This window comes from Theropithecus gelada, chromosome 11 (genome assembly GCF_003255815.1).
Source record: "Theropithecus gelada isolate Dixy chromosome 11, Tgel_1.0, whole genome shotgun sequence".
In the NCBI taxonomy this organism is placed as follows: domain Eukaryota; kingdom Metazoa; phylum Chordata; class Mammalia; order Primates; family Cercopithecidae; genus Theropithecus; species Theropithecus gelada.
In genome coordinates, this window is record NC_037679.1 from 38813077 (window position 1) to 38826810 (window position 13734).

Here is a 13734-nt window from a genome sequence, read left to right on the forward strand (position 1 = left end):
AGGGAAGGAGGGAAGGAAGGAAACAGTATAAACAGGCCACTAGCTGGATAACGATTTTAAATAAGAATTTTAATGCCAGTGTCTATATATTCATTTGTTCTCAAAATTTTCCATTAAAGTCTCACTTCACCCATCTTCTATAAAAATAGGACTATTTTCAAATTCTATAGTCATATACTAACAATTTAACACTAAAATACTCTTTGTATTTCTTAAACTAGGTATACAGTATGTAATACACTGAAGTGCAGTAAGATGGTTTATTATGCACAAGACTGTGAGTGCAGACTATCTCTAATCTACTTCTCACTACATATATGACCTGAAGTAAGTAACATACCCTCTCTTCCCCATTTTCCCATAGGGCTGTGGTGAGAATTAAATGCACTAATGTATATCAAGTGCTTAGAAAGGTGCATGGCACTTAATAAGCACATCATAAATGTCAACTACTTTAATTATGTAATTATTATTTTTATGAGAAATGGCATCCCAGCTCAGACAACTCAGTACAAATCCTGATAATATTAAAATTTCAATTTACTTTACAAGTGAGCTCAAACATTTAGGAAAGCTGGGCTAATATCAGCCCAGGTTTTACACTAAGCAGTCTGTGTTTACACTATATGTACCCCATTCACAAATCAAATTTTCTCCAACTCTGAGTCATTATTAGTTTCTCTCCTGACTCATCACATAGAAAGGTAGACAGTCTGGAGCATAATGGGAATAACAAAAGGCATTTCTTAATCCACCTGGATTTATAAAGTTTACTAAGTGGAACTTGTCCTATATTCAATACACATACTAAATAATTATGACCTAACCTGTGTTCACTTAAAAGTGCTTTCTATATGTTAAATGCTCCTTTATCTTCCCTTTCACCAACACAAGTTCAAACTATGGAGTAGGTGTTATGATCCCATTTTGATAGAAAAACAATTTATCACTTAAGTAAAATCAAAGATTCACATTTTCTGACCACTAGCCAAAAATAAATTTACATTTTGCCAAGAGCCTGGTGTTCAAAATTTTGCCACACTATAGGTTAGAGGGTCAGAAGCAATCTCTGAGTACACAAATTTGACCTGAAATTCTATTCAATTCCATACCTTTACTGTTTTCCTCATTCAAATATTTGAATTAATTCAGATAACCTTTAAAAAAAAGTTTTATAAAAGTCTAGGGAAATATGCTCAGTAATGAAAGGTAGGTTAATGTTTAAAAACTCTCCTTTTCCTAGATATATACATACACACAAAATACACAAAAACATTTAAAATATTGCTCTATCACTTACTTTCTATGTGATCTTGAATCATTTAAGCTCTAAGTCTTCATTTTCTCCTCTAGAAATGGGGATAAACAGTGTAACTACCACATGAGACTGCTTGAACTTCAGTACATAAAGCACTTTAGGCAACCACTGAAGTTAAACCACTTTAGCCAACCACTATTTTAAAACAGAAGTTTTAAATACTGTATATGTTAACTTTTACACTTAAACCAAAACTTCAGTGCCACCTCTACCTATTCAAAGATTCTATTTTCTATGGCAACCATCTCCATTAACCCATTCACACAACCCTACTCAATGGCAGTAACTTCACAAACACCCTGAAAACAAGTATATAACTGTCTAGGAAGCTTTCTTCAACTGTCACTCCTACTCCCTGGGTTAGGTACCTTGCTCAGGCACTAAGCTGTACTTACTACTCTACTTTTCACATTTCCTTATATTACCTGAGAGCACCTCGTGGGCAAGGCTTATGTCCTATTCATTTCTATACCCAGACTGCAGCCCAACAGTTCTTACTACTGACTCACATTTGAATCAAATGGGGAACTTTTAAAAATATTAATGCCTGGGATCCATCCCAGACCCATTCAATTATTACAGGGTAGGGTGAAGGGACAAAGAGGGCAAGGAATTGAATTAGCATGAGCAAACTTTTTAAAGATCCTAACATACTATCAATGTGCTGCTCAAGTTAAGAACCACTGCATGATGATACTTAATATACTATACAAACAATTATGTATACATGTACATATGTGAGAATATAAGTAAAAATATACAGGTACTGAAAAGTTTAAGACTCAGGTCAAGATTCTCATCCTCAATACCTTCTCCCAGCCCAATCATCCCCTCCCTTTAAACACACACTATTTCCAATAAATAGTTACATGTTTCATTAAGATGACTTTCAAACTGTTAACTCAGTACTTAAATTTTTTCATGTAATTATGCCTTATCCTTCTTCCTAGATTATAGCCTTGCTCCTTGAGAATATACACTGCCGTATTCTTGTTTTCTCCACTGAAGGATAGTGTCTTTAACAGGTATGTAATAAACAGTTGACTGATCTGATAAACACACATAAAAATTATTGGCAAGAAGTATGCCATGTCCAAATTACCCAATTCGGGTGAATTACTACCAAAAAATAGAAAATGTAAAAATTTAGAAAAAAGGATTTTTTTTAATCTCTTATTAAATTTTATCTCATTAAAGAAGCTCTGGGTATTTCAACTTTAGCCACCACATCTAGTAACTACCCAGTTTCCTACCTCCCAAACAGCTAGTTTCAGTTTTTGACCTGGTTCCTTGCCTATAACTATCTTCTAGTCAATTCTGGTATCTTTAGCTGCTGTCAGGTACCTTTATAACAGTATTATATACACACTATATAACTTGTAAAATGAGGTAATGAAAGTCATGTATCACACAGAAGTTTCCTAAGTACTTCCTTGAAGGAACTTAATGTTTATCCACCATTAAAACAAGATCTCTACATACGAACTACATGTTAATCTACTAATACAAACTTGGTTGGGAATCATGTCTGAAAATAAGAGTCTTATGCGACATTAGATAAAATAAACACTACTGTTGAATATAGAGAGATTGATCATTTTCATCTTTTTACATATTTTCATACCGAAAAATTTGCAAAATATGTATGGCTTTTTAAAATAGGGGTGTTAAATTAAATATTACACAAGAAACTCCACGGCAACTGGTATTCTCAATGTTGAAACTACTAGGAGAAATGGCACACAATTCTAAAAAAGCAACAATATAAAGACATGGAAATGGCTCAGCTTTAAAGTTTTGCATCATCTATTTTACCACTATTAAAATCATCTGAAATACATAAGTTGTTTTGAAAAATATGAAAATATGAGGAGGAGGCACTCAAGAAGTATGTCTGTTAATTAGATACTGTGGTAAAACATTACTGTTTTGTTGGGTCCTGCAGCTTGAAACGGATAGAGCCATAGTTACCACTAAAAGAAAGCAGTCCTCAATTCCCTATTCAATAAAAAAGGTTCAAATTCCACAGACAAAAAAAGGTACCGTTGGTTTGTTTGTTTTTAAGGAAGATTAAATTTAGGAGTTGCCAACACCCAAACGAAAAACATTCCAGAGTATTAGACTCCATTGTAGTGGGGAGTCATCTACATTCTCAGCACTATGTTCTCTTACTCAAAGCAGGGATATTAACAAAAGATGTTTCTTAGGATCTCACAAGATACACTCTACTTACTTCCCCTAGGAAACATTATGCTTGTTTAAAAAAAAAAAAAAAAAAGTACTTGAAAAATAATTTTAGCACATGCAGCCAGAAAAAAGTCAAGTTTAACATCTGCCAAGATATTTCCCGAAATAAGACCCCTGTTAGATAAACAATCAAGAAAAGATTGAAAATGACAAATTCTTTTATTTGGACCATCAGCTACTTCTAAAAATCAAGTTGAGGAATGTAGCTTTTCCAAAGCCTTGTCTTCAATTTCCCCTTAATCTTCACATTTTTAACTAAAAAAAAAAAAAAAAAAAAACCTGGAAATTTGATTACCACTCTTATGAATTCCTTCTAAAGCAATTTAATGAATAACAGACCTTTTGTGCAAGTAGCAAACCGCAGAGGACAGTTTTGCTGGCTGATAAAAATCTCTGAAACGCTCATATAAATCAATCCTACAAAGACACACTATGATTTTCCAGGTATGGAAATCATAATACTAAAAATTTAGGTATATTTAATATACACTCTAACTTATTGCAAATGCTTTTACTTAAACCACAATTAAAGTTAGTAAATTCGAAATAGTTATTTACTGGGTGACAAAATTGAGTAAAATTAGAAAGCCAGAAGAAGAAAACGTGAAAGCTAAAGAGTCAATGACAAAAAGATGCATGTATTTTAGGTGAAACAAGGTGTTGAACCACTTCCTCAAATCCATGAGCTACTATCAAAGTAACCAAAACTTGTTTGAGATTGTTTTGTCTTGTTTCTGGTTGAGGGAGGTGTGATTATACACTTAGTAAAAATGTTTTACCAGTCACTCTAATGGAAGATGCTGCTACCTGCAGCAACGTTTTGAAAATACTCAAAACTGCAAACAACCCGAAACAAACAAAAAACCCTACCACGTATGTGTTTCAGACACAGTACTCAAAAAGAGATCGTCTGAGCGAACAGAATTGTGGGTTATTAAAGCATCCCTGTTGTCGTAAATATCACTCAGAAAAAAACTGTGTGTGTGTTTAGGAGCACAACTTATAAACATTTGATTTATATATAAAACAGTGAATGTATTCATTCGGATATACTCATCTTAAGTTCACTGGAAGATAAATCTGTCTCGGATATTGCTAAGGCCACATTTTCTTTACAGGTGCTATTAAACATTGGTAAGAAAGGAGAAATAAACTGGTAACTTCACATGGGCGCGTGGGACCCTAGAGAATGTCGTCACCACCATTAATCAATTTTTCTAACTGATCAAGCACAAGCAGCCAAGTCCAGGTGGGCAAGTCCTGGAGCCACAAGTTGTCTTTCTACCACGGTAAAAAAGGATCCTGGATCTGAGACCTGGCCAGGAAGCCTGAAAAGCACGTGTCCTACTCTTGAGTTTGGGGAACTTCCCAGGAGGCATTTGTTCAGAGTAAAACTCCATCACCCCCTGCCTGCCTAACTCGGTGAATGGACAAGTACCAGCCAGAGGAGGCAAACTATGGGCCCCGGGTGGCTCCCAGGAGGAAGACACCGGGAAGAAGCTGCCGGCTCACCTCTGCAGCAGGGATGTTGACCACGCCGGTGGAGCGCCGCTTCTCCCGCAGCTTCCTCTTCTCGATCTGCCCCTTGCCTTTCCTGGCACTGGGGCCCGAGCTTTTGCCCTTCTCCGGGACGCCGTCCTGCTCCTCCTCGTCACGCCGGGGCGGCGGTGCAGCCGAGGCAGAGGCGGCTGGGGGCTCGTCCTCCGACCGCCGCGGGCCGGGGGCCGCCCGGGTCAGCATGGCGGAGCCTACCGCGCAGTTCACGCCCCCGGGGCCGGGGACGGCAGGTGCGGCCGGCGCGCCGCCCGGGAGGTTGTTGTTGAGCTCGTTGGCAGCGGCGGCCGCCGAGGTGCCCAGAGCCCCCGCGGGGGGCTTCCCAGCGGCGTCGCTGCTGCCCCCTCCCGCGGCGGCCGGGCCCGGGGGGTTCTGCTTGGCGCGCATCTTCTCGCGTTTAGCCTTCCACTCCTCCAGGAAGTCTGTGGTGCTGCCGCCGAGGCCGCTGCTGGTCCGGTAGCCACCGGTCGCCATATTCCCAGAGGGGCTGGCTGGGCTCTCACCTCAGGCCGCCCACCAGGGCTCCGGCCGCTGCCTCCTTTTCCTTCCTGCGGCCCCGAGGATGCCAGGGGACGACCTCCAGGAGCGGGACGGCGGCCGCTCCCCCAGCAGCCGGCGGGGCTGAGGGGAAAGACAAAAGGGGGCGGGTAAGGGAAGCGTAAGATCCCCGCCCGACCCGAAGGTCTGGCCCCGGGCTGCGCCCCTCGGAGACCCAGAGCGCGCCCACTAGTCCCTACCGGCGAGCAGCAGCCGGCAACCCACCCTGCGAAGTTTCTCCCACGCACCTACAGCGCGGACCCCGACGATCACCGCCCCCTCGAAGGGAGGAGAGAGGACTGACCCCACCCCCTAGTCGGCCCGCCCGCCAGCCCCGTCCCCACCAGGGTCCGCGCCCGCGGCGGCCGAGGTACTACGGCCAGACCCGCCACCTGTCGGCCCGTCGTATCGCTTGCTCCGCGCTCTGGCCACCGCCGGTCTGAGGTCCCCGCCAGCTACACTCCCACTCCCAAGGCGAAGCGCGGAGTTCCTAGTCGGTTCGAAGAGGAGGCGGGGACCCAGCTGTCCCGCGGAGTGGGGAAAGGGCCGGGTGTGAGCGAGCGGCGGGGCAGCCCCTTACTTCGGAGGAGCTTGTAGAGGACGAGGCGTGTGGCTGGGATCGGGCACCCAGGTGTGCCGAAGCTGGCGCGCGCTCTTCCGCCGCGCGGAAAGTGCCGCGGCAAACTCGCGGTGCGGAGCTCCAGGCAGTCCCAGGACAGGAGGGAGGGAGAAGAGAGAGGGAGGGAGGGAGCGAGGGGCGGGAAGGGAGCCGAGTGGCGCCGAAGCACGAGCGGAAAAGGCCGAGGCGACGCTTGAGGGGCGCGGCGCGCAGTGGGAAGGGTCGTGGCCGCTGACGCCCCGCCCCCGGCGCTCAGGTGCGCGGCGTCGCGTCCCGCCCGCCGCTGCAGCCCGCCCCGCGCCCGTCGTCCTCTACTCCGCACCAGTCGCCGACCACACCGCGCCCGCCGCGCTCCGCCCGCGGCCGGCGGGTTGGACCGCACATTCCTGGGCTAGCAGCCTCGCGGCGTCCGGCCTCCCGGCGCCTCCGACTCCGGGGCGGGAACGGCACTCCACGCCCTTCGCCTTGCTTGTCTTCTCCGCCTCTCTTTTCTCCCACCACTCTTCCTTTTAAGTACAAGACCGAATTATTTGAGAAAAAGTCTGGAACGCTGCTGGCTAAGGGGAAAAGTGCGATAACTTGTGATGATTCAGGGAATGACTAGACAGGATGGGAAAATACCCACGTGTCTCTTTTCCTAGTTGCTGCTCCCTTTTCATATGTACTAGGGCAGCGGGCAGAAGAATAGAAAGAACTGAAGCAAACCCAGCACCCTCATTCTAAGAAAACTGCGGTGTCCTGCTGAAAAGGGTTGGCTAAGAGGAAGGACTTACAAGTATCTTAGGGTTGCGGGAGAAAAAACTCAGTTCGACAGTTTATTACATTGGCGATTCCAGTCTCGGAGTTTTCCGCTTAACCCTGTCTCTGCATCTCCTCTTTACAGGGAATGAATTTAGCAGCAAAGCTCCCTACCAAATAACGCTACACTGATGCTAATTTGAGATGAGCTGGGGCAGTGATTGTCTCTATTTTTTCATTATTAACATGCCAGAGGCTTATCCTCAGATGCAAGTCATCTAAAATTTCTGGATCAGAGCGGGGTGGGCTGCCATTGACGCACCTGAGAAGACTGACCTTTCTATATCCAAGTAATGTCAGGGCACATCATTGTGGGAGGCTACAAATACCAGGTCTCCATTTTGTGAAAAAGTAGGAGAGCCCTAAGTCACTCTTACCTAACATAAACCTTTGTTCCTACTTAATATTCGTGTTTTGCCCAGGTAGCACGTGGTGAGTGAGCAATCAGTTTTTGCCTGCCACAGAACTGGGAACAGAAGAAAGTGATTCATATGCTCTGTATTTCTCGGGGAAAGACAGTTTTGGTCTTTGGTCTGGCTGTTGTGGGAAACGTATGGAGAGAGCTCTGGAAAAATCCTTAGAAAATTAAAGGCTTTTCTTGGGAATAGATCTAAAAGGCTGAGCGGCTGTTTAAGCTAGTACCAACCCCAGTGTGCCACCTGAAATTTATGAATTACGTATTCATTAGTTTGTTTTCTGAGTTTTAAGGAGAGTAAGGGAGGCTGGGACATTAAACGTATTCACATTAATATGCTTTGTAACTTACCAGAGGTCTTTTCTCTTGGAAGGGCTGCAGGATATAGTGGAAAGGGTATAGTTAGCTAACTGAGGGATTTTGGGACATGTTTACATTACCTGGTACTAAGCTTTCTGTACTATAAAATCAGCAAGAATTACTTTTTTTTTTTTTTTTTTTTTGGAGACGGAGTCTCGCTCTGTCGCCAGACTGGAGTGCGGTGGCGGGATCTCGGCTCCCTGCAACCTCCGCCTCCTGGGTTCAAGCGATTCTCCTGCTCTCAGCCTCCAAATTACATTATATTTAAGCTGTCCTAAGAATTGACACTGCACATAAAATGTGCTTGATTCGAGGAAGGCACTCAGTAAACATAGTCCCTTCTAGGGACTTAACAGTCCTTGGTCTCTAAGAAGTGTATGAGAGAAGAGGAAATTAAAACAGATGGGGTATTGAATATACAATATCAACCTAAAAACGATAGACTTTGAATGAGCTAGGATAACACGCCACATAAATTTCTCACTGCATGGCTTAAACCAGTTCTCTTAGTCTTAATAGGTTCTGAGTCAGGAATTTTGGCTGCTACTGACTTGTGTGACTTTGGGCAAGTTGCTTAACTTTTGTGCCTCTATTTACTTACATATAAAATGGGGATAATAATACTTCCTACATTGTGAGAGTGTTGTGAAAGTGCCTGCAGTCCTCAGATAAAAGGTGGTATGTGAGTACCAGAGTAATTATTAGTCTATGAAGTGCCCTAGGAACCATGGATGAAAGAGATTATTGAGGTACAAAGCTCTGTGTTTTGTTATTATTATCATTTATTGTACCTTTTGTCTTTACCATTCTCAATATTCCCGAAGATATATTTCACAGCCAGACTGCTTCCAACATTGCACTGAGGTATTTAGCTGGGTCAGTCCTAAATTGCAAGATGTTTGCATACCATCAATCTTTATATATAGCGTTCTGATGAAATAATCCTCAAAGACTTGGAGCTTGGTTTCTCAACCTCAGCACTATTGACATTTGGGGCTGGATAATTCTTTGCTGCCCTGCCCGTTGTAGGTTGTTTAGCAGCATCGTTGGCTTCTGCCTGTTAGATACCGATAAGAAACCCCCACCTGTAATGTGACATTGCCACATAGTCCCTGGGATAAAATTCTTCCCCAGTTGAGCACCTCTGAGTTAGCCTAAAATAACCGATTTTTAGCATCTCACTTGCCCTTAATAATATAATGAAATATGATGATAATGCTGACAAAACGTTCATTTTAATATGTCAGAGTGAAACCTATTGTAGATGCTAGTCTTAAATGATTTTGAGGAAGTGTATTATTATATGTATGATAGCTAGTATATTGGTAAGTAGACATTTTGCCTTCAATGCAGATATTTCTGGAACATATGCAATTCATCCTCTAACATCAAAATATTATATGTGCATAGTATAAAAAAATTACATACTTTAGTTCTATAAGGATTGTAACAAAAAACAGCAATCTGCTCTCTACCTTATCCACTCTGAAAACCCTACCCAAAACTTTGAACTTTGTAACTGTTTCCATTAAGAGATCTTCATATTTATTTTTTATGTGCATATCTGCTATTGCATATCTTGATTTTTCCATTTTTAGATATAGAAGAAGATTTAGCTCTAATACACTAATAACACATATACTTTTCATATTCCTACACTCCCACTATATATCATGATTTTTATTGAATAAACGTTCAATGTTTATAGTATTATGACTATACAAATACTGTTCATAGCTGAGTCATGTGGTATACTATGATTGCATTTCTTTTTTTTACAACTGTTTTTCCTTGTTACACAACTATACTTTTTGTCTGTACCATTTTTCTGCAGTTAAAACTTGGCTTTTTTTTTTTTAATCATCGGCTTATTTTTTTATATACCAGTCATGAGTATATACTCAAATTTTCCTCCTTTCAATGAAGTTAATCACATTGGGTAAGCTATCAGTTCTATTCTCTTTTTTATTTTTTTGGAAACATCTCTTCTGGAGCCCTCCATCCCCTGCTTTAATCTGGATTGATTTTGTTTGTTTGGAGATGGAGTCTCACTCTGTTGGCGAGGCTGTAGTGCAGTGGCGCAGTCTTGGCTCACTGCAACCTCCGCCTCCCGGGTTCAAGCAATTCTCCTGCCTCAGCCTACCGCGTAGCTGGGACTACAGGCGCATGCCGCCGCACCCAGCTCATTTTTGTATTTTAGTAGAGATGGGGTTTCACCACGTTGCCCAAGCTGGTCTCGAACTTCTGAGCTCAGGCAACCCGCCTGCTTTGGCGTCCCAAAGTGCTGGGATTACAGGCGTGAGCCACTGCGCCTGGCCTAATCTGGATTGATTTTAAGGCTCATTGCTCGTGGTCATCCTGGGATTATGCTCCTCTAACATCTTGAGAATCATTTTCTCTACAGACTTCTTGTTTCCTGAATTGCATACTTTTCTCTTTTTGTTTCTCCCCTTCATTTTAGTAGAGTATATCCTCAGTATATTCTGAAGATAATGTAACTCATTCTTAGAGACCTTGCATGTTGGAAAATGTTTTAAATTTATCTTCACACTTTATTAATAGTTTGGTGGAGCATAGGACTCTAGGTTAGAAATCATTTTCCTTCATAATTTTGAAGGCATCGCTTTATTATCATCTAGTTTCCAGAGTTGCTGTTTGGAAGACCAATGGCATTCTGACTGCCTTGTATTTTCTGTCTCAAATTTTTGGATCTTCTTACTTAGATCCTCTGAAATATCTTGAAAATATGCTCTGATTTGGTCTTTTATCATTATTACATTACGCACTCAGTGGACCCTTTTAATCAGCTATCTGCCCTCCAGTTGGGAAATTTTCTTATCCTCTTTCTTTTTCTTTGACATGGAGTCTTGCTCTGATGCCCAGGCTGGAGTGCAGTGGCCCGATCTAGGCTCACAGCAACCTTTGCCTTTCGGGTTCAAGCGATTCTCCTGCCTCAGCCTCCTGAGTAGCTGGGATTACAGGCGCACATGCCCGGTTTTAGTAGAGACGGAGTTTCACCATGTTGGTCAGGCTGGTCTTGAACTCCTGACATCATGATCCACCCGCCTCAGCCTCTCAAAGTGCAGGGATTACAGGCGTGAGCCAGTGCACCTGGCCTATTCTCTTTCTTTGATAAGACTTTCCTTCTACTTCCTCTGTTCCCGCCTTCTGGAAATCCTGTTAAGTAGGTGTTGGAATGCTAGAAGTTCTGTAACGAATTTTTTTTATCTTTTCTCTTTTATTTTTCATTTCCTTGGCACATTATTCTACTTTTAGTGAAATTTCCTTCACTTTATATGCCAATTCTTCTACAGAATTTTCTGTTTCTGACACTATTTCTAGTATCTCTTTCTTGTTCTCTAAATATTCTTTCTGTAGCATCTTGTTCTTATTGACACATATTAAGCATTTTTTTTCTCTCTAAGCAAATTGCTTACTTTTTTTGTTTTAATCTTCATCTTTCATGTTAGAGCACTTCCTAATCAGTCTGCTGTTTATTCATATTTAAGACTGAAGCACTGCAAAGCTGATTGAAAGCTCTTCTGTGAAAAGGAAGACCTTGTTGGACTGATGGACCTCATTTAGGGAGCCGGTGTTTGGCCCCAAACTTTTTCTGGAGGTGTGTATCAAATTCAGCATCCATGGAGCTTCTCTTTTGGCCCAATAATTTTCCTTGAGTAAAACTATTTCTGCTTGTGTTGTCAGTTGCCAATTTTTTCAGGTGCCAAGTAGGAAAAGAAGACTGGAGGAGTCTCATTACTCAATATGCAGGTTTTCACTTAATCCCTATACTTAGTATATCTGACGTACCCAATTTCAGTGCATTTGTAATTCAACATCTGTACAATGTGAAAACTTCCAGTCCTCTGCCAGGATCAGGAGAAATAGCCTCCTTGCTACTGAGCCCTGCAGAAGGGATTGAGAATCTAACTGTTCCTTGTGTAGATTTTCAACTAATCCTTCTGTTTTCATCCCCATCCTTCACTCTGTTTCAGAGGTATATGCTGCTGCCTCCAATTTCTGAACCTTCAGGGCTCTGCAGGACAAAAAGAGATTACTTGTTATTGGCTTTGTCTCTTGCAGGTTGTTAGAATTTACCTTCTCTGCTCTGCTAAGGTCTGTCTGCTTTCTATCTTTCATCTTCCAAAATTTTGTTTTTACTGTTCATCCTCTTTGTTGTTACTGGTTTATCATTTTACTTTGGTTTTAGTGAAGTTACTTGAGGAAGTAAAGATAAACATGTGTATTCAACCTGTTATATTTAATAGGAAGTCCAATTCATCCGTTTTGCAGATTTCCAGATACTTTGCAATCTACTCCATAAGTCCACATCAGCAGAGACCTCTACATCTTATTTCTGTCCTCAGTGAGTTACATCATAAGCCATATTGATTGATACTATAAGAAACTCTAAAAATTTGTTTTATTTTCTATAGGCTGTTTTTGAAGGTGTGGCCCATTACATTACATATGTTCCTGTTATTAAAAACTTAGGAAAAATTTTCTGAAATCCGTATTAAGAATAGATGTGGTTCTCTTTTGCAATTGTTTTTTTAACCATATAGTAAAACTATTTTTCATATAGTTAATGAATATTCTCTTTTCAATTGCCTATAGGTAATCTTAGACCAGATTTTTGGCCTATCCAGGGAAGACCTAGATTTTATGGTTCCTGAAGCTTACATAATTTGGTGGACTTTCTATAAGAAAAATAATCCATAAGAAAATAAATATTTAGAATAAGTGAGAATTTTTTTTAATTACAAATTTTAACAAATTGAAAAATGCCATAAATATCACAAAAATCCAGGAAAAAACCCTATTCTTTTACTCTCTGACATATTTCTATGCCATTTTGTATGCATTTTATTATTTATTTTATTATTTATTGATGCATAAAGTACATGTCTTTACATGCAGATGTATCCACTGTTTGTAGTACAAGTATATAGGTTTATGCATCACAAACACAAGAACTCTTATAAATTGTACATCAAAAAAACTACTTCAAAAAAGAAAATAATGGCCGGGCACAGTGGCTCACGCCTGTAATCCCAGCACTTTGGGAGGCTGAGACAAGTGGATCACGAGGTCAGGAGATCGAGACCATCCTGGCTAACACTGTGAAACCCCGTCTCTACTAAAAATACAAAAAATTAGCCGGGCTAATTTTTTAATTAGTGGTGGCGGGCACCTGTAATCCCAGCTACTCAGGAGGCTGAGGCAGGAGAATGGCGTGAACCTGGGAGGCGCAGCTTGCAGTGAGCCGAGATCACGCCACGGCACTCCAGCCTGGGTGACAGAGCGAGACTCCATCTTGGAAAAAAAAAAAAAAGAAAATAATGTATTGGCTATCCATAATTTTATACTCAGCATTATATCATACATTCCTGATAGCAAAGAATATGTGTTCCTGATAGGAAAGTATATCAAATGCCAATGGAAACCTAATTCTCTGCTTATTTTACATGTCTCATGATTGGAAGAATTTCCCACAGACTGGCTTTAGTGCCATCAGACTATACAACTCTCTGCAAGGAGCAACTCATTGTTTCTATTGTCAACCTACTTCCAAGTCACTCTTGCTCACTGAGGACTTTAACTCCTAGCTGACCTTCTTTCTCCCCACTCCTCTTTATGTCCAGTTCTCAGTGATAACATCTACAAAGATAGTTTATCCAGTCTCCTGGCATCTCAGATACTTGACCTCCTCACTCCAAATAAGATTTTTCCTCTTTACCACCTCTTCAGCTGGTTATCTCTTGACTTTGTCATCATCAGTAAGTACATCTTCAAAATCTCAGTTCTGAATATTCCATTTTTCAACTACTACCACCTAACTCTTCAGCACACTTCCTGTCATACCCCCACTCCAACCATTTTTTG

General features: G+C 41.6%; 1 protein-coding gene across 1 annotated transcript in view; it reads right to left on the minus strand.

Moving 5' to 3' along the window:
• The window catches only part of PAWR (pro-apoptotic WT1 regulator), an 88986-nt gene extending 82532 nt beyond the window's left edge, over positions 1-6454 (minus strand). The window contains exons 1-2 of the mRNA XM_025400854.1: positions 6237-6454; positions 5078-5740 (exon numbers count right to left, since the gene is read on the minus strand). Coding sequence (XP_025256639.1) covers positions 5078-5593 — 516 coding nt within the window. The 5' untranslated portion in view covers positions 5594-5740; positions 6237-6454. The remainder of the gene's footprint in view (positions 1-5077; positions 5741-6236) is intronic.
• Between the last annotated feature and the right edge of the window lie 7280 nt (positions 6455-13734).